This window comes from Benincasa hispida, chromosome 3, assembly GCF_027475165.1.
Source record: "Benincasa hispida cultivar pf3 chromosome 3, pf3_genome.v1.1, whole genome shotgun sequence".
NCBI classification, from domain to species: domain Eukaryota; kingdom Viridiplantae; phylum Streptophyta; class Magnoliopsida; order Cucurbitales; family Cucurbitaceae; genus Benincasa; species Benincasa hispida.
Window position 1 is genome coordinate 39,241,724 of NC_143480.1, and position 21,304 is coordinate 39,263,027.

Consider the following 21,304-nt stretch of genomic DNA (forward strand, 5'->3'; position numbering starts at 1 on the left):
TAGAAAAATAAGAAAAATTATTTACACAAAATAATAAAACTTAATCTTCTTTGATAGAGACTGATAAAAATTTACCAATGTCTATAAGTAATGAAAACTTACATAAATCTATCACTTATAAATGCTTATAGAAGTTTATCAAAAAAAAATTTCTTGCTATTTCAGTAAATAATTTGAGATTTTTTTTATCTTTGACAAAAATTTCCAAATTATTAAAATATGGAAAGAAACTAAAAATTAACACGAAAAAGATAGGGGAAATAGATCGATGTTACAATTATAAAGAAGGGAAAAGTATGAGAAGAAAAACAGGAACGAAATCGAGAAAAAAAAAAGGAGTTGAAATAGTTTCGTACTTTATAGTTGCCAAGGTTTTAAAATTTTTGCATGCACAAAATTAACCGCACAGTTTTAATTTATAATTTTCAAATCTAAATTTATTGTCTTTACTCTCGATAAATCTTTAAATTGATTTTTATTCTTATTTGAAGTTAATTTTAAACGAAATTGATAAAATAATTATTATAATTTTCCTTCAAATCTTTATTTGTAAATGTGATTCTGTGAATATCTTTTCAAACTTAATAGTAAAAAATGCTAATAAAGACCTAAATTTATTTTTAAAAAGTTAATCATAAACTAAGAGTAGAAACTAATTTTAGGATTGTATTAGAGGTATACATACTAAATTTAAACCATTGATGGTATATAGACTAAAATATAACAAGTCGCAAACATAATAACCAAAATTATTTGAACTGGGTGTGCATGAGGGAAAAGGAGGATAAACTTTTGCATTCTTGAAATTACCTATACTCAAAACTTCAAACCCATATCGCCCTTTGAAAATAAATACAGTTACTCTAAGAAGCAATTGCTGCTGAACTCTCAGTTCTAGAAAAACAGGAACGAAATGATGTTAATAGCCCCTGAACGAACTTCTCTTAGAGATAAAAGGGAAAAAAATGATTAGTAATTTGATGTCTTGACAAGGAAAAAAATATGGGAATTTGGCTATCCTAAATGCTAATGTTCGTATTAATAAAATAATATCCCTTACATTCCTTGCGATGCAGGCAATGTCAATGATGCTTCTTGGCTTTGAAATTCATCTGCGGGAACTACTGGGCCTTGTGGATACATTCTCTGAGATACAGCAGGCGTGGGAATGCATAACCATTCCGATTTCGGTGCCATACCTTGATTTCTATGAACTAATGGAGGTATATACATTCTCTCTGAAGTGGATGTTAAAGATTCAGCTTGTTGAGAAGCAGTGGAAGACATATTATCATCCCTCTCAGACAAGCTAGACAAGTACATTCCATTTGAAGTTGATTGCAAAGCAACGTCAGTATGAGAAGGAAGCAAGGAGGTATCAGTTTGCTGCAACGTTTGACTCATAGTGTCGTTCAGATGGGAAGTTGCTAGCATGTATACCCGTTCTGATGATCGACACATGCTGTCGATTCTTCGAGATGGAATGGTATTATCATTTCCATGGTCAATTAGACAAATACTGCCATGAGATGTTGGCAGATATAACCCCTCTGTAGCTAATACTGAACCAGGATGACTTGTTCGAGATGCCTGCCCTTTGATGCTGTTTGTGTGTGATGAGGGCTCATGGATCCTCTCAGAATTGGATGGAATAGAATCAGCCCTCAGAGTTCCGTTCCAATGAGATTTCTGAGGTACATACAGTCTCTCAGATGATCGGGATGTTGCCACTGAGGTAGCTTGACCAGGTAAATCTCTACCACCTGCTGAAAGCATGGCAGGAGACAAATCTTGGTTGGATACATCCCCCTCTGAGGACAAGGTAGAAATCAGGGAGAGTCCCTGACCGTGCAAATCCCTATCAGAAGTCGGTGGAGAGGAGGTGGCCCTTTCATTGGCTAAACCTGTCTGAGATATTTGAGAGTTCGGCAGCAATACAGCGACGCTAGGTGAATCCCTCTCAGATGTGGAAGGCAACGGGGGTAAACTTCTTTGCCGCATACCAGGTGAATCTTTGTCAGATGTTGAAACCAACATGGAAGGTACAGCACGGGATCTCAAATGTCTCTTAGATGGTGAAGGCACCGCCATTGAGACTCCAATACTTGGTGAGTTCTTCCACTGTTGAGCCACTCTTTTCAATTGGGTGTAAAATTCCAGTCCTGCCTTGTCTTCAAATTACAAACCAGACAATGAGAGGAGAAAGTGACAGCAAAAAGAAATGAAGAATATTGCAAGACAGAAACGAAGCATCAAAGAGGTTGAAAAATTGAACTGAAAAAGAACTTGATCAACAACAGAAGTTGGCTTCAAACCATTAAAGGAAGATGGCAACGGAACTGTAACAGCAACATTGATACCAACCTGAAATGGATTTAGGAAGGAAAATGAAAAAGTGGAAACAAATAACAAATGTGAATCTATATTTAGGGAAAAAAATCCAACATTAATAGAATAAAATAGGCCTCGGTATATGGTTATTTGTTACAAATAGGCCCAGCTTCGAACGGTTGGATATTTATAGTGTAGTGATAAAATGTGAAACATTTTGAATATTGAAATATACCAAATGGATTTAACTATGTAGATTAAACTCATGGTTAGAAACTTCAAATTGGATTGAAACTATCAAATTAGATGATGTTTCATGTACAAATTTAACATATATGAAAGTTAAATTTGTAGTTCCTTCAATTTGAATGAGTTATTTTTGCTTTCGGTCAATAACTCAATTAAGTTAAATTTAACAAATATTTTAATTTTTGTATTTATTTGATTTTATTTTTTATTTTGAGAGTTATTAAGTTGCTAGCTTATAAATAGCAACTTGTTTCTTCATTTGTAGCATCTCATTCCAAATTGAAGAGCCCTCTCCTTTCTTTCTTTCTTTCTTTTGATCTTGAGTTAAGTTGAGAGCAAATATTCAAGATTTCTACCAAATTCAAGTAGTTAAAAGATGGAGTTCTACTGGAATTAGTCGTTGTATCCTATTAAGACGACCGTTGTAGTCTGCATGCAACCCGCACAGAATGAATAATTGTTTTCAGGATAGCGCTTATTAGAAGTGTGGCTCAACTACTTTTTTAATCTCCACAAGCTTTCGAGGTTTTTGTAAGTTCTCAGTTATTTCGATTTATGAGTGGCTTACTTTTGAGTTCGAACATTATTATTGTATATAGAGTTTGTATTGTATCTAGTTGAGGTGTAATCAGTTTGCTGGTAGATTCAGTTCTTATATATCATTTTCTCAAACAAAAACTTCCATGAAAAACACTCAAAGTCCAAAGGTTTCATTCAACACTATAATCCACATGTCAGAGCAAGACGTAAAAAAATTCAATCTATCTACTTAGGCGTACATCAAACGGATATAAATGGATAGAAATTTGAATCACCAATAAATTTGATCACTAACCATTCCCACTTCCACTTCACTCTGAAACTTCCTCGCATAAATGCCAGAAGTTGTGAATATGGAAGCTCCATTTCGGTTCCTGCAGAAAATTTGACGAAAGTAGTTCAAACGTATGTCCAGGAAGTCTTGACTAAGGAGGAGGAATTTTGCACGTGCAACACCTTATTGTCAAAAAAGAGTCAACAAAAAAAGGGTCTACAAATTTTCTTCTTCAAGGAAAGCAGCTTCAAGAAGCTACAACCAACGCCAAGATTTAAAAGAAAAGTACTACAACTTTAAAATAGAAAAAGATACAATTCAAAAATCAAAGGTGATTAAGGAATACCAGAAAGGTAAAATGGTATAAGGAATGCAGCACCCCAATGACTATAATGGTTAAAGTATGCCATCTAAATGCCACCTCAGTTTACTAGAGTTAAAAGAAGTACTTGTTTCTGTTTACTATGGATATAGCCTCCTCTAGGTTGTCAGCCTGCCGGTAAAACCAAAAGAAAACAATAAGACAGCCTGATGAAGACAACATGCAATATTAACAATTGGATGAAAAACTGAGTAGTACCTGCATACAAAGGAGAACTGGTCCAAAAAATTCTTCCTGTCAACACAAAATATTGCTATTAAAATTAATGTGCAACAGAATGCTGTCAAAATAATGACAACATTTTAACAGAAAGAGATAAGAATACCTTGTAGCACTCCATGTCAGTTGTTACATCAGATAAAATGGTTGGACCAACAAAATTTCCATTTTCATATTCTGGGACCTACAAAATATTGCAAAAAACTTAGAAACGCCCGAAAGTTCTATTATTCATCAATGAAAAGCACAATCATTAGATTTTAGTAAAAGATAATGACAAGAATTTATTTAACAAACTCAGAATAATAACAAATCAGTACCACAATATCTCTACCGTCAAGCAAAAGTCTAGCACCATCTTCAGTGCCACTTTGAACTAATTTACAAAAACGATTTTTCACCTGTGGAATATTTTTCCGATAATTAATTTAATAGTCGAATATGATTGTACACAGTAACATAGACATGAATGTCCCACTAGAAATACAGATGGTATGGTTTCTTGTAATTGTTTTGAGAGAGAACAAGATGTTAGGCCTCTTATTGTGAATGATTATACTAGGAAGGGCAATGTGAAACCACCCTTGGTAAAGGTTTATAACAGAAAGGGTAAAAGAGAAAATTGAGTGAGTTTGTTAGAAATGGGGACACTGCCTTTCTATAGCCTAGTAGTTTGTGGGAGTGGGGTGTCTGTTATTTTGAGATTAACGGAGCATTTTTGGCAGAGAGCAACCGCCTCAAATTGGCTGGTAGCTTGTATGGTGAATTCTTCACATTTGTCCCTGCTTATACATAAATAAAACATCCCCATATACCTCCTATCACAAGAGTTATGAGCGTCAGAACACCATTAAGAACAAAACACTCAACACGGAATTAAGATACTTTAAATTGAAGAAGACTCATTGGCAAAACATTCACAAAAGAATGAACTGCCAGCTTTAATGGAAAAGTTTCAGATCCAAATAAAAGTTAGAATTTTGCCTTCACCTGAAATGATCAAGGGATTAGAGAGGAAAAGAATAATCTCCTACATGTGCATAGACCATAGATCCTATAACCAAAGAATAAGAAGTTTCTCCGTACACTTACCTCTTTGGTAATCACAGGACCAAGGTCAGCTTTGGGATCCGTCCCCACATTCACTTTAAGTGCTTTGGCACATTCCACGAGTTTTTCTTCCCTGGAAAATCATCGTAGAGTACCAATAACTAGAAAACTCATATGTTCAATAGATTTAAAGACTCTCTAGAGAGAACCCTAACTAAAAAAAACATTGACAAGTCTATCAAGGAACAAACTTTTTTTTTTCTTTTAATAATAAACGAGAAACCACTTCATTCCAAAAAAAAAAAAAGGATCAAAATGAACAATCTAAACAAGCAAAGGGACAAGAAGTACCTTCCCCAACGAGAAGATGTTACAAAAACATCCAGTCTAGGTTAATGGTGAAAGTGGAATAATTACAAAAAGATTTGCGATGGCTATCAAGGAACAGAACTTGACAAACTATTGGTCAACATGCCATTGGTAAGTAGAAGAAAACCATCCAATTTTTATAATTTCCAATACAAAAGGTACTGTTAATTTGTTGTTTTCAAAAGTCCAGTGAAAAGCTATTTTAAAAGTAGAAAGAAGGAAGAAGTCCAAATGCAGTTGGGAGTCACAAGAACATAAAGTGCATATTTGATACTTGTAGAAATGTTACGAGGCACAAAAACGTAACAAATATGTTTACACTTTATAATGCACATACTGTGAAGTAACAGATATCTGCTCCAGCAAAAGATTTAGGCGTCACTTGGCTGTCCACGACAGCTTTTCATGACTGCGGTAATAGATTTATGAAAGCTAATCTTCTTAAACATGCCCTCAATCATAGGAAGCCAATCTGCCTATGCTTGCAACCACAAAATCCATATTCGAATTCTTATAGAACGCCTCTTTCTCAAGGATCTTAAACTTGAAAATCAAAATAGAAAACAAAAAATCTGGAATTGTTCATAGCAAAAGATTAGGTTGATAAGCTCAAGACCAAATCTCAACAGACTAGGTACTACAAGGATAAGCAAATAAAATAGTATCTATAAAACCATGTATTTTGAGTTCTAATTGTCCAGAGATGATGAACTCGATCAAGAAGACGACTTCCAGAAGGAAAGGAAAGAAGAAGGAAGATAAGGATTGTGATAAACGAAAGAATCACTATACCACATAATTGAACTCCCAACGGAGACAATGATGACAGTAGCCATACATGTCCGTCCAGCTTCAACCAGAGCACTTAAAGTAGCCTCCATGTTAGCATCAGGCATAATAATTGCATGACTCTTTCCTCCAAAGTGGGACTAAGCAATCAACATAAAGATCAGCCAAATTATTGTCTAATTTGTAACACTTTGACCAAAAGAAACAAAACAGTGGATGAACAAATAGGATTCACCTGAACTTGCTTTCCTGTTACAGCAGCCCTAGCATATATGTTCTTTCCAACCTTCAAGTAAAATTATACAGTAAAGTAAGAGAAGAAAATGAAAATTCAGAATAGTGAACCAAAACATACTAAACTCGCAAGAAAGTTTTCTTTTCAATCATGTATAGGAATGAAATGTACATGGAACGTGTTTTAATCATAAAGAAAAGTAGTCATAGCATTTGAACATAACGGAAATTATGTAAGAAAAGAAATAATTCACAAAACTTAAGAACAGTTAACAAAAGAAATTTATATGTGCTGTTATCAATATTTATTATGGTCCCATCATATATATCTAATTGCATTTTGTCATTGGGCATTTCATTACTATTAATAAGGAGAAGCACTTACTGAACTTGAACTGGAAAAGGATATGGCTTTTATGTCCTCATCGTCACATATATAGTCGATGATATCCTAACCAGAGAATTTAAAACAAAAAATGCAGACAACATAAATCAGAAATAACAGACTATGGTAGCAATAGACTAATGATGGCATTATAATCTCTGATGTCAAAAAAGGCTAGTCACAAAAAAGAATTAGAACAGTAAATATATAAAGATAAGAAAATAGAGAAAGAAGAAAAAGCTTTGACCAGTGGGGTGATGCTAGAAATTGTTAGATGAAACCCATTTCATTCAAGGGCGTGAGCAGTATAAAAGAAGGGGCAACTCCTATTTATATGGCAATTTGGGCTTGGACAGAGTCGCCAGATCCACTCATAAAATGTGATGGCACAAGTTTAATTTTACTACTTATTAAAAATTGAACTGTTTGAAACATATTATGTTTTGAATAATAAGCCATAAATAAAATCGGGAAGGCATATTTCTATTTTCATTTTGCAGTAAAGATAAAACTCATTGAAATTCCAAGAGTTCTAAAGAGGACATCAATTTCCTCCCATTTATGTTTTGTGATATGCAGATTAAATATTAAGAAGTTAAATGTCTACAATTTAAATGTACGACGTTGCATATTGCATTTCGATACGGAAGAGAATTATTGTCTGGCAGTTAAATATTTTATTTTATAAAGATGCTTGGTATTTAAATGTAACCATACTGTTCACAGAAAGTAAATAAATTTAAATACATAATTAGCTATCACATAATGAACCAGTACTAATTAATAGTCTAATTTAAAAAAAAAAAAAAAAAAAAAAAAAAAAAAAAAAAAGAAAAGAAAGAAAGAAAGAGCAAATTGCATTGATATATGAAATGAATAAAGAAATAAAAAATTCCAAACACCAAAAGGTGGGAAAGTTAACATTATTCAAGATAACAGAAGATTAACTCAATAAGTTTTCCAAGAAAAAAAAAACACTCAGGAAGTATGCTAATTAGATGTCAATCAAAAGAAACAATAACTCTCTATTGAACTGTCTTACATGGGTTCCATGAACAATATTTAGAACACCATCAGGCAAGCCAGCCTCAACCGCTAATGCAGCTAGCAACATCGAAGCCCCTGAAACAGATAATATTACCAACTGCTGACTGTGATGTGCAGGATATAAGTAAAAAGCATGTTTACTCAAAATAGTAATAATAATAAGCATTCGTAGCAAGATTCGGTCATTATAAAATGACAATAAATACAATGCTAAACGACCTTTGGAGTAGTGTTGACCGTAAAAGGCCAAAAAAATTAGACCAAAATGAGTCTTATGTATATTTTATAACATCACATCAGGGAGTGATTTCTACATGAAGTATGCCAAGTTTCATCTCTGACACAGTGAACCCAGTCATGGAGATTTTTTTTGCTACCAACATTAAAATATCAGAGTTTCCAAATCCCAGATAGTAAATCACATTAGATAATGTGTCTCTTATTCTACCCTTTTATATATGTATATATAGGAAACGAGGAGAAAATTATGTGATTGAAACAAAAATTAATAGGAAAGAAATGAATTCATTTCTGCTGCAAATGTGGGAACTTCATAGATCAAGTTCACAAGTAAGAGAAAGAGATAGGTTCTGAAACATACCTGGGTGTGTTTCACATGGCTTAAGAACAAATGTATTGCCGCATGTAACTGCAATCGGAAACATCTGCATTGCAAGGATAACATACTTAGCACTCAGCACTCCAATTTCCTTTATAAATATGTAAAGCAAAGATTGGAGAGTTCATGAAAGAACATGATATAACAAAATCCCAATACTTTTAGAGGGATGTCTTTCGTCTCCATATTGCAATTTTGTTTCTAAAAAGTGAGGAACTTATTGGTCACTTTTTAATTTTATGGATTCATAAAACAAAAAATTAAAACTTCCAAGACCTACTAGATAAATTTAAAAAGTATAGGGACCTATTAAACACAACCCTAAAACTTTAAAAGCCGAAGTTGTAACGTAACCTAAGGCTAAAACTTTAAAAATATAATCTATAATATTATATAAATGATGTTATCAGAGCAAAATCTCTATATGATCTCTATATGTCCATTTTGTTCTCATTTTTATAAAAATACACGCATTTCCCTTATTTGAATTAAAAACAATTTCAGACGGATAAAAAGGTTAAACTTTAGCATTAAAGATTTTATATCACGTCCAAGAATTATATTTTGATTCATAAACCTCACTTAATTGTCTCATTAAGATAATTTCATATTCAAGTATTACTAGTAAAAATAAATTAATAAATAACTTTATCATATTTATTATGTAAACCCCGAACTTAGGTTCCCTAGATAAGCATGTTTAGCCAAAGGAATGTTATATTACATATTTATTAAGCAGAAATTCATGTTTGTTTATAGGGATTATGAAGGAAGGGGAGGAAAATATATATAATGAAGAAACTCAATCATTAGTCTGGCGGGAGGCACTAAGTGTAGGGTGACGTGGCAATCTACTCTTTGAACTCAGGAAGCGGCAGAAAGATTAAAAGGGAAGTGAAACTTCAAAAGCATGGTTTCGGCAATTGACAAAAGTAAATTTAGCAAATTCGGTGCCATTTGAAAGCTGAGAGAATCTAGTTTTCAATATTGTCCTGCCGGAGAAAGATTGCAAGAGGAGAAGAACAAAAGTGGAGAATTTGCAGAAGAGGCAGAACCTCGGATTAATCAAGGCCCAAGGTGAAGATTGGAAGCTCCAGGCCAAACTACAAGGAATTTTTAGCTAAAATTTTAATGTAAGAAAGTTAACTCAATTCTAAGCAAGTTTGTAGAAGGAAGTTTCTTGAAAAAAGTTCTGGATTTTGAGTTATGAATTTTTAAAATTATAACAGGGAATCGGTGTATAAACAGACAACTGCTTGGGATGAACAACCAACTAGTTCACCGTGGGAGTTATAACGAAATATGGGGATGAGGATCTCGCTTATAAAGAAAATCTCGCTAGGAATTGGGCTGAGTATCGCTGGTAAGGTGAGTATCGCTAGGAAAAGCTTGATCTCACTCTAGAGGATCTCGCTAGCATTGCTCTAGAGGATCTCGCTAGCATCGCTCTAGAGGATCTCGCTGACCTCGCTCAGGGGGATCTCGCCACTAAGCTATCTGTGTTGATGAAAGTTCCTTTAATAAATGAATTAATTGAGGTATTTTACTAAGAATTCTAAGTAGTTTAACCAGGAATTATATATTTTCAGGCCAAGAAGAGCTGGGGGAAGCGTATAAACCATTAAAAGCCTGACAAACTGTGAATGACTAAATAAACTTAAGGTTTCCAATACTCATGCATATACGATCAAGTAAAGCATAGTGACATTAATGATGAATTTATACTTCCTCAAGCAACAAATGGTTAGAGAATAACTTAACGCATGTTTCCCCGCTTGTATGTGTGTAACACAGGCCAAGGTATGTCGTGTAACCATTACAAAAGCTATGGTTCTGATTTTGATATATGCTTCCTAAAGGAAGGCTATGAGAGAATGAGTTCTTATGTAAATGAGTGGCAATGGAACAGTTCTTGTGTAAATACTACGCGGAGGAACTTAATTTGATGTTACAAAATACACATTTGATACCAAAGGACGTTTGAGAAGGTATCTAACCAATTTGGTACCGAAGAACATTTGAGAAGGTACCTGACCAATTTGATACCGAAGGACATTTGAGAAGGTATCTGGCCAATTTGATACCGAAGGACATTTGAGAAGGTATCTGGCCAATTTGATACCGAAGGATATATGAGAAGGTATCTTAGTAGCTCGATACTAAAGGACAAATTTGGGAAGGTATCTAAGCAGAAGTACCTAAGATATGATGGTACTTAGTATGGCCACGTGCACGTAGGCAGTTATGAATGAGAGACCGAAGTATGGGTCTCTTGGCCGGTAATAAACGTTTGGGAGCTAGAGCATTTAGGCTCGTTCTCAACTAGGGAATAATAATGTTTAATGATGTCTGAGAATGGTTTAAAGCTACATTTCGAGACAATTGCTTGAGTTTACTCATTGGTATATTTACATGTTTATAGTGATGCTATGCTTGTTGCTTTACGATTCTATAGTCACTCACTGGGCTTTTAGCTCACGGAATTTCTGTGTTTTCCCTTCTCAAGTAGCGGTCAGATTCCTCAGGGCTGATCCTGCTGCTGCTTGCCACTAAAAGACTCAACATATTAAGAAGATTTAGGTTATTGATCTGCCTATGTACACATATTTTGAGAAGGACTAAGGCTCTATTAGAGTTGTTTGGGCCATCTGTGAACGTTTCATCTCTTAGATGTTATATCATGATTGCATGCATGTGTTATATAATATTTTGTAGAATCTTAAGGAGGCGTATCTTATTCATACATTATTAATGTTTAACAAGTTGGCATTCAGATTAGAGGGCTAAGGCGGTGGGTACTGGCAGTAGGGCTAATAACTACCACGGTCATATCCTCTTCTAATTTTGAGAGGGTAATCTGGGAGAGGGTGTGACATATTAGTACTTTAAGAATAGCATTGTTATTAACATCAGTTACACGTATATAATGCTTTCATTTTTCTTTCCATATCTCTAAGAGTGGCTTTCTTGAGAACATTAGTATGCATCTAAATTTCCTTTATTTCTTTAGTCTAAAAAAGTTTTCATGTACATTTTTCCATAACCTCCTTCTATTCAGCTCGTGACCCTACAATTTCTAAGTAGACATCAACCACCCAAGACATCTTAAGTTTTCATATTTTCAAATTAAGAGCTTGAAGTCAGGATCTAAGAGAGTAAATCAGAACATCCCGAGCCCTTACCACTATGGGACTCCTAAGGTCGTGGAAGTAATTTAGTTATGTTGATTAGTAATTTAATATGCCATTATAAAGCATGACATTTATGAGGTGGGTAGAAGAAGAAAACAGGTATATGCAAGTACATATATACCAAGCATTTTGTTCCATACTTCAAATAGTTCCAAAATGTCGATAGATATCAAACCTTTTACCTTTGTCGAAGAATTAAGAGCTTCACTTAATAAATCAAATGTCTCCATCTACCAAATTGGAATGAAATTGTAATGATTCTAAAGTTCATGTTAGTTTAGTAGGAGAACTTGAAAGTACAATATACGACCAAATCATAATGAGAATTTGAAATTCCAATAAGTACTTTCATGAACATAAAAATAAATTACTCGATTATTTGGACTGGCTTATAGAAGCTTCTAGAATCTATCTTTTAGTTCAAGATTCCTTGTACGAATAGGACGCAAATAACTTGTAGCTCTAATTTGTCATAAAAGGAAGCAGGTTAAGGTTATGAACTTATAATCTATAATCTAACATGATCAAGTAATAAGTTCACTCTGTACCAAGCCATAATCATAAAGGGAAGGTTATATATGTTCAGTTATGATAACGGGTTGTTCTAGTATGTTTATACAGATACTTTATTATACATTTTTGTCAGATAAAAATGTTGAATAAAGAGAGGAGGTGGGAAAAGCAACGAATGTCAATAGAATCAAAGAGAGCACAGGGCAGGGACATACCCATAAGGAAACTGTTGCTGGATGGTTTAAAGAGCATATCCCAGCACACACACCTATTGGTTCTCGGATGCAGTACGAATCAATTCCATCAGATGCATTAGGGACAAACTCCCCCATTTGCATAGCAGCCAATCCACAAGCATGTTTAACCACCTCTTCAGGCAAAACAGAAGGCAAATGAGTGCAATCTTTTCACATTTGATCACGTGATGTGGTACTGCAACAAGATATGATAAGTGAATATACCAACCTAAACCACAGATGATATCATCTTGAGCATCCCTTAACGTTTTTCCCTGTTCTGCGACAATATTCGTCACAAGCTTATCCTAATAACAAGAATTCTTGCCATATTAGAAAATCAAGGCTTATATAATTCAAGCAATTTTAAAAAAGGCATGACTAATACTAACCATGTCCCTAAGGATGAGCTCCTGAAACTTGAACATAACACACTGACGAGTAGAAATTGGTGTATTTCTCCATGAGGGAAAAGCTTGTTTGGCTGCATTAACTGCAGCCTTAAACTCTTCGTAAGTTGTTAAAGGCACATGAGAAACAACTTCTTGTGTTGCCTAACCCAAAAGTAGAGGGCACACCATGATTGACATGTAAACCCTCATTCATAAATAAATAAGTTGTCTGAAATATAGAGCTTACTGGATTAATAACATCAACCACTGGACAGTTGTGCGAATCCAAAAATTTCCCTCCAACTAAATTGGGAACCTTCTACAATTCAAACAATTACTTATCACCTTTGAGTCAGTCAAATATTTGTCATATACATTGAAACCAATCATATATGAGTATAGGGACATTTGATCTACGTCATTTTTTGTCCTTTCATATTGGATCTTACCAGCTGATGATTTTGCTGGACTGAATCTCCAATGACAGTATGACTACCATTTGTAGGAACTGAAATATTAGGTCTCCACGACTTGAAATTATTTTCTGAAAATAAAAGTTAGGATTGCTTTAAGAGTCTGAATTTGAGAAGAGCAGCCATACTCTATATTACAACTTGATGCCTATAACTCCACAAAAGTAAAGAAAGTTAGCGTTCTCATTTATCAAATCCAATTGTTTTAACCATAAATGGATGTACAGGAGTAGTAGGATTAATCATGATAAAAAATACGAACTTTAAACTCTTACTGCCACCTCATAAACTAAAATTGCTCCTCTGACATGAAATTGGAAGAGATGCACCCGAGGATTATATTCCCCATCAAAATAAGGAAAAGAAAAACTAAGACCCAACCACAAGGCCAGCAAAGAGCAACATTAGGATTCAGTTTCAATGCTACCTCCATCAAGAGACCGTGGCACTACATATCTCTTCTTCTCATTATTATTTTTTTTTCTCGTCTCCCACATGGACAAGCAATGAATCTTTTCACAGGAAAGCTAGATACAAGAAATAACCTGATAGATTTCCTTGGCGAATTTTGGCTTTAAGGTTATACAAATGCCTTGGTGTTGACTGCAGATCTGGATTGTGTTGTTTGAGAGCTTTAAGCACTTGACGTGGTTTTATACCAGCTTCAGTCATCAGTTTTATTTGCTTTACTTCATCCTCAGTAAAACGGCGACTGTAAGGATGCTCTGACATGTTTTTTAAAGGCTCATGGTTATGGTCCCCATTTTTAATGGTAAGCATCCAGGCATCATCTTCCTTCTTGCCAATTGCTTCAAACGGACAATTTATCAAGCGCGAGCTAGCTTTCCTTTTACGTGGACTCTCATCAATCTTACGCCTATTACGATACACACCTCCTCTATCACAACCAAGGATGACCCTTCTATCTTTCCTAGACTTCTTAATTGTTACCACATATCCCTGATCAGCACCAAAATCACGAACATATTTAATGAGATCTTCACGATCTTCAAATCTTCCAGGTTGAGGAGGATGCATCTTCTTTTGTGCTACTAATCCTGTTTGACCTTGAGTTCCCATCTTACAGATAGTCTGATAGAAATAAAGAACAATGAAAAACACAAAGGCTAGGAATGAGAAATTGTGAAACTTTTAATCTTTAATGATTTACAAGAAAACAAAATAAATATGAAAAATGGTGGAATGGGACCTAGCTTTCTAGACTACACTGCAAATGAAATGAACATATAACAGCATTATAGATTACCATTATAGAAGAACATAAACTTTCTTAAATAATGTGTTCGACTCCATGATCCACTTCATAAGTGATAGAGCCAAAATAAGCTCAAAGGAGAAACTATAGCTCAAAAATTCTTTCTCGTGTGTAGATATTCTCAAATTCCTTTGACTTCAATCTACTCTGATGCTTACTTTACAATTGCCCTCAGAAAGTTTACTTGATTGTAAGCTGAGACCAAAGAACATCTATGCTAGCAAAAAGCAACTACACCAAGAAAAGGCTTAACTATCTAGTACATAATTCAAACTTCCTAAGGGAAGTTATTGCTTTAAAAAATGTAATTTAATTTAATTTATTATTTAATTTATAATTAAAAAATAATTTTTTTAAAAAAAAAAAAAAAAAACTCAACCTTCTTTACAACTTGTTATTTGTAATTTAGATAATTCTAGAAATAAATATATATATATATATATAGAAAGAGAGAGAGAGAGTCAAAGAGTCCTCAACCTTAGACTGCCTTAGAGCCAGGTTGAGACATAAAAGCAAAATGCAAGAAACCAGTAATTAATTTAATTGTAAGAACAAGAACCATACAGCAGGATCGATATATGTATATATATTCACCTTCAATGCATACACGTACTTCATATGCAAAATGAGTTCCCGATATACTTCAATTTTCTAATGTTCGGCGGTAAGAGAAATTATATCTTGATCCCAAACTTAGGTGTAATGATAGCTTGTGTGTTAAAGTGAAAATCCCATCAAGAAATCAGAAGCTAGTTTAGAACAAGATGTCCACAGTAAATAAGAAATGACAATAATTTTGAAAATCATAAACTTGATAAGAAAATTAAAAAGAAAAGAGAGGGAGAACCAAAGAAAAAAAAAACCACTGAACCATTGAGCAAGCCAATGTGAATGGTCTTAACTGATAAATGTTTGACAATGTCTACATTGAAGATTATTCGTCAAGCAACGAAATGCAGAACAATCACAATCAGATTTGTTATATTTCTAAATTCTAAGTGAAGATACTTCGACTGTTCAAGTGACATCTATCTAAATTCAAACACGTACTATATGTATCACATGACAAAATTTTCACACAGAAGTTGTGAGCTATCTATCTCAATCCATCTAGAAAAAAATCATTCACAAAAAAGTTTTCCATAATTCAACAATTCCATAAGAAATGACCAGAGCACAGCTTAAAATGGAAGAATTTCAAACAACAAAACATAAATAATAATCATACAAAATCCCCACCAATTTCAATCAGCAACCTAAGCTAATACTTGAAACTTTAATCCACCTAGCATAGCACCTCATAATTTAATTCGTAACAAACAACAATATAACGAATTGAGCTTCACCTGAAAAGACAATGAAGCTCATTTGTGCACCCTAACTGGCAATTCCAAAGAAAAATAAGAATTAGAATTAGAACTAAACAACTAAGAAATTTCACAACACGAAAAAAGAAATGAATGAAACGGGGAAAAATCAAATCCAGATTTTCAGGATGTATGAGATGATAGATCCCACGGACTAGCACTAATTTCAGTGGAGCAACTAGTATAATTTCATAATCACGACAAATATACATATATACAAAAACTGGAAATCTAATAGAGGAACAAGAGAAGTACCTCATGAAGTGGAAGAAAATTTGAAGTGCAATTTTGAATGGTGGGACTGGAAACTGGAAAAGATCGGGGCGCCTCCGAGTTCTTTTTTTTTTTTCTATTTTCTTTTAACAAGCTTGGACGCCCTTGCGCCGGAGTTCAGAGACGGAAACCAGTCTCACGCGATTGAATGGGTCGCGTGTTGAAAAACAAATTGAAGTCGGTCATTTTGGAGCTTCATGATTTGCCGGTGTTTGGCACGCGCCCTATTAAAAGTGGATGATTGGATATTTTATTATATTCTTAGGTCTAACCTTTAATATTAATATTGTTGTTTTCAAAATTTATTAGAGAAATGTTGTTGTTTTGAAAAAGAAATGTTGTTGTTTTGAAACTTATTAGAGAAATATTGTTGTTTTGGGAGTTCGAGGCTAGAGGTCGAACGTTGAGAACTCGACTAATGTGGAGGTCAAACGTTGAGAACTTGACGAACAAAGAAAAACTTGGAAACAATACATAGGCCGATACTTCAACCCTCGACAAGGGAAATCTCGCTTAGGTTGTTGAAGGTTGAAGTTTCGACACACATTCACCCTCGAGATTCCAGGTTTATTACTTTTCTTTTTCCCTCATAGAGGAAATAAAGTAATGATATGGTATATTATATGTATCTGTGTACTCGAGCTGCTTCTAACAACCTATGCATTTTTTATTATTTCGAATTAGACGAAGGCTTGTAGGATTGACGTGAGGGAGTGGGGATGACTATATTTCTGGGAGCGAACTCCAGGCGAATATGAAGCGCATGGATACAAGTTATGCCTTGGAATGAAAGACAATTCCGAATTAGCTTTGTCTACGAACAAAATTTTGTATATTAGGTTGTCGAAGGTTACACACATATTGAAACTTCAAAGCGATTAAGGAGATAAGTGGGCTGAAACAGATTAAGGAAAGAGTGATATTCAAAGCGAGATAGTAGGAGAGAGCAAGATGTTGAACGAGATTTTAAGAGAGAGCGAGATTTTAGGAGAGAGCGAGATTTAGTTTATATCGACTAATTTGACTAACATTGAACTTGATAAAATGAAATTGTTGAATAATTGAAAAATGAGATTATTTAGGAATACACATTGAATTTTAAGATTACGCATTGAGTTTCTGGTAGTAGATCCATAATCAAAAAAGTGTTTGTAATTGTTCTAGAAGAAATGAAAGCTAGTAATCATTAATGGACAGAGAGAGATATTGAGAGAGAGTGAAAGTGAGAGTGAGAGAGCGAGAGTCTTCACTTTATTTGAACTTTCCATAGAAATATATATAAAAAAAGAGAAAAAAGAGCAAATAATCATACTATAATTGAATATATTAGATTATTATACTATAATTAAATAATCATTAGACAACAAATTGAATATATTAGATTATTATACTATAAATTGAATATATTAGATTATTATAATATAAAACTTTATTGATTACAAAAAAAAAATTGAATATACAATAGATTATTATAAAAAAATCGAATATACAATAAATTATAATAAAAAAAATTGAATATACAATAAAATGAATATATAATAAAAAAAATTATTTATTATTCAATCCCTAACTATCTGGAGCCCGTCTTAGTAACGAAGGACACTTCATTCGATTATGTCCTAACTGGTTACAAAATCCACATCGTTATCGAGTGGCTGGTTCTGTCCAATCCATCTCGTTGTGATAATGTGAACTTTTCGGTCTACCAGGTCTTCTCAACAACGATGGATCAGGATGTAAGACAGGCATATTAGGGTGCGTGATCCAGTAATCTTCATGCGGTATAGGTTGAAATTGAGGAGAGTAACATTCAGCATACGTTGACAATTTGTAGTAGTCCTCAATAAAATCTTCGTAGTTCATGTTAAAATGTGAGCAAACGACCATGAAATGCGAGCATGGAATGTCGAATGCTTGCCACTTGTTACATGAACAGTACCGCTCAGTATGATGGCTTATTCGATATCACTAAGTATGAAACACCTGAGAGAAATTGTAACACACAAAGAGGTATGTTTAATTTCAGATCAATATGCTGGTATAATTGCAGCAGTGCACAACCCAGCAAATGGTTGGATGGGACCGAAATGTCACCATCGTTTATGCTTACGACATATCGTCAGCAACTTCAATAAAAAAGTATAAATTTAATTCATTGAAAAATTATGTTTATCGTGTCAGGTGTCAGTTTCAAATTCAAAAGTTCAACAAAGCAATTAAATATATCAAAGGAATAAATCGGAGCTGTCTAAGTTTTTTTGACAACATTAGTTTAGAGCAATGGACTCAAGTACATGATGGAGAATTCATATATGGGTGGATGACGACAAATCTATTGCATAAATGGAGTCCTCAGAGGAGCTCGAATGTTGCCTATAAATGCTCTTGCTCAGTTAACATTCTTCAAATGCGTGAACTATTTCGAGAAAAGAAGAGCGGAAATAAGGGATGCATTGGAGCGTCAAGATAAACCCAGGACCTGTTGATCCCGATGTTTTGTAGGACCAGTCCATTCATCGATCATATGTTGTATGGCGAGATCGTACTACTGGAGAAATATCTTGCAAACGTCGAGAGGCAAGATTTATTCAGTTGGACTGGCATATGATCACAGCCTTGGTCGAGAGATGGAGATCGGACAACAATAGACTCTGTGAGGTTGCGAATTTGATTCAGGACATTATGACTCAGAGGCTGGTCCTTCATCTTCATACGTACATGGACATGGTCGGGGTCGTGGAGAGCATAATGAATATTTATATTATGAAGCGCCTGCAGAGGTACTAGAGAAACATCAAGAAGAACCCGAGCAACCTCAAGTTCAAAGTCAACGACGACAACCAGCTCGAAATCGATGACGTCCGCCTCGTGGGACACATTGATTTTTGTAATTATTTTTATATAAATGAGATATTTAATTTACATTTTTTTTAATTTTTATGAGTTATTATTTTTTTTAATTTATTCTTTTTAGAGTTTAAATAAAATAATAAAATATTTTTAGAAATTATTTTTATAAAATGGAAAATTAAAAAAAAAAAATTAGAAAGAAGAAGGTGGAATGTGTAATAATTAAAAAGGAAAAAAAAAAAAGAAAAATTTGTACGGTATTCTCGCTCTCTATCAAAATCTCACTATCTCGTTATTGCTCTCGCTCTCGCTCAAAATCTCGCTCTCTCTCATAATCTCGCTCTCGAATTTGATTGGGAAGTTCAGTGGCAAAAAGAAGGAGATTCATTAGCTCATTATTTAGTCGGACTTGCTGAGATAACAGAATCCGTAAAAATTATTCAACAAGTTTGGAAGGAATTCCAAGGGGACCTTATGAAAATTTAGAAATACGATCTTTTGATAGATGAAGGTCTCTAAAATGATAATTAAACAGACTCGATAATCATGTTAAGAATTGCAAGATCGAGGGTTCAAAGTTCGACGTACAAGAAAGGAAGGTCGAGGGTTGAAAATTCGACCTATCTAGGTCGAATTTTCAACCCTCGACTTATTAAAAAAAAACAATATTTTTACAAATAGTTTGAAAACAACAATATTTTCCTAAATAGTTTCTAAAAGGACAATATTCTTTTAATTTTTCCTCTTAGTTCTTCCTGTGCGTTTTTGCAGTCCATTTTTAATAACGCAAAATTCTACCGAATGCACTTTAAACAATGGAATTGGACTTCCAAATTTTTTACAATGAGTTTTCAATTATTGATAAGCTAAGGTCAATTATTAGATTTTAATTATAATTCATAATATATTTAAATTATCTTTGTTTCCATTAAAAAAAACTTTATGCTTAAATTGTACCTATAATTTATCTAATTAGTTAAAATATTATAAAGGGCCGTTGTAAGAATAGCAACAAAAAAGAATTCTAAAAATTTAAAAATTTAGCAATGATTTATTGAAATTTACAAACATAACAACCAAATTTTATATGTGATTTCTTTTTTTATTATTTGATTTTTATAATATCTGGTGTATCGGCATATATGTTAGTAATATATTTGATATATTATATGTTTGGTGTATGAGATAACTAATATACTTTATATTTTATATATTAGTCAACTGATATATTTTATATTTGGTAGTTTGGTTAATTATACAATTGATACACTAAATTTATCAATAATAATGGCTTGTGCACTTATTATTGTTCATAATTTGAATTCTTATTCATTTGTTTTATATATTGTTTTTCTAGTACTTCGCCATCATCTTGTAATAGTTTAATTTGTGCTATTCATAACCATTTTGAAAGTATCGATAAACTATTAATACAATAATGTTTTGCTTGAAATTGAATTTTGAACAAGTGGTTATCTATTGTTGTTATATTAGAATAATGTAATTTTAAGAAGTATTGATATACTAACGCTACACTAATGTTATACTTGGAAAGAATTTTGAATTGACTTTGGCATACTACCAATAAACTAATATGATACTTGTTATGTAATTTAAGATAATTGTAATTGATATACTATTGATACACCAAATTTGACTTAAAATGGATTTACAACGAGTGTTAATATACTACTAATACACCAATAATATACTTGAAGTGAATTTACAGCGACTTTTAATATACAATTGATACACAACTATCCAAACTTAAATGAATTATGAATGAGTGTTGATAAACTATCGATCCACTAAAACAATACTTAACATTTCATTTTGAAGTAGTATTGATATAAAATTTAAATACCAAGATCATATTTTAGGTATATCGATCATTTTGAATGACATATTTCACATTTGGTTTATCAACATATTATATCGTTGATATATTATTCTTACTTTCTAAATTTGGTATATCATCAACCAATATACAAAATATGAGGTACATACATTATACAACTAACATACCAAATTGAATATAACTTACATCACATGTCATCAAAATTATATCAAAATTTGAAAATATAACAAACTAACTGGTATACTTTTGACATATTAGTTGCTACATTTAACTCTACATTTAATGCATTTAGTCAAATGTTTACCATCAAAATTAGATTTTTTTTTTTTTTTAAGACATAAGAAAACTTATGCCAAAACTTAAACCACACCATCAAAATAGAATTGA

The 21,304-nt window shown here is 33.3% G+C and overlaps 1 protein-coding gene across 7 annotated transcripts; it reads right to left on the minus strand.

The window, feature by feature from the left end:
- Positions 1 to 914: 914 nt before the first annotated feature.
- On the minus strand, positions 915 to 16,371 carry LOC120072618 (uncharacterized). 7 transcript variants are annotated; one of them, XM_039025025.2, is made up of 21 exons: positions 16,192 to 16,371; positions 15,916 to 15,950; positions 13,839 to 14,385; positions 13,270 to 13,364; positions 13,068 to 13,136; positions 12,821 to 12,982; positions 12,658 to 12,736; positions 12,408 to 12,562; positions 8,471 to 8,534; positions 7,865 to 7,944; positions 6,823 to 6,888; positions 6,439 to 6,489; positions 6,207 to 6,343; positions 5,088 to 5,178; positions 4,316 to 4,396; positions 4,102 to 4,179; positions 3,975 to 4,010; positions 3,844 to 3,887; positions 3,416 to 3,494; positions 2,316 to 2,364; positions 915 to 2,171 (listed from the first exon to the last, which is right to left on the minus strand). In XM_039025025.2, the coding sequence occupies exons 3-21, from the start codon at positions 14,371 to 14,373 to the stop codon at positions 1,057 to 1,059; spliced, it is 3,066 nt and encodes a 1,021-aa protein (XP_038880953.2). In that variant the 5' UTR covers positions 14,374 to 14,385; positions 15,916 to 15,950; positions 16,192 to 16,371; the 3' UTR covers positions 915 to 1,056. The 7 variants fall into 7 exon arrangements, with proteins under 7 accessions (XP_038880953.2, XP_038880950.2, XP_090168294.1 ...); XM_039025022.2 differs by having other exon boundaries at positions 13,068 to 13,139; XM_090312168.1 differs by lacking the exon at positions 15,916 to 15,950.
- Positions 16,372 to 21,304: the final 4,933 nt, after the last annotated feature.

Bases quoted from the DNA above. Each gene is read 5' to 3' on its own strand.
- LOC120072618 (XM_039025022.2), bottom strand. From the start codon at position 14,373: ATGGGAACTCAAGGTCAAACAGGATTAGTAGCACAAAAGAAGATGCAT. The intron at 7,945-8,470 runs GTATGTTTCAGA...TATCTGTTTCAG, and splicing joins GCCATGTGAAACACACCCAG to GGGCTTCGATGTTGCTAGCT. The intron at 6,490-6,822 runs GTAAGTGCTTCT...TTTTACTTGAAG, and splicing joins CCTTTTCCAGTTCAAGTTCA to GTTGGAAAGAACATATATGC.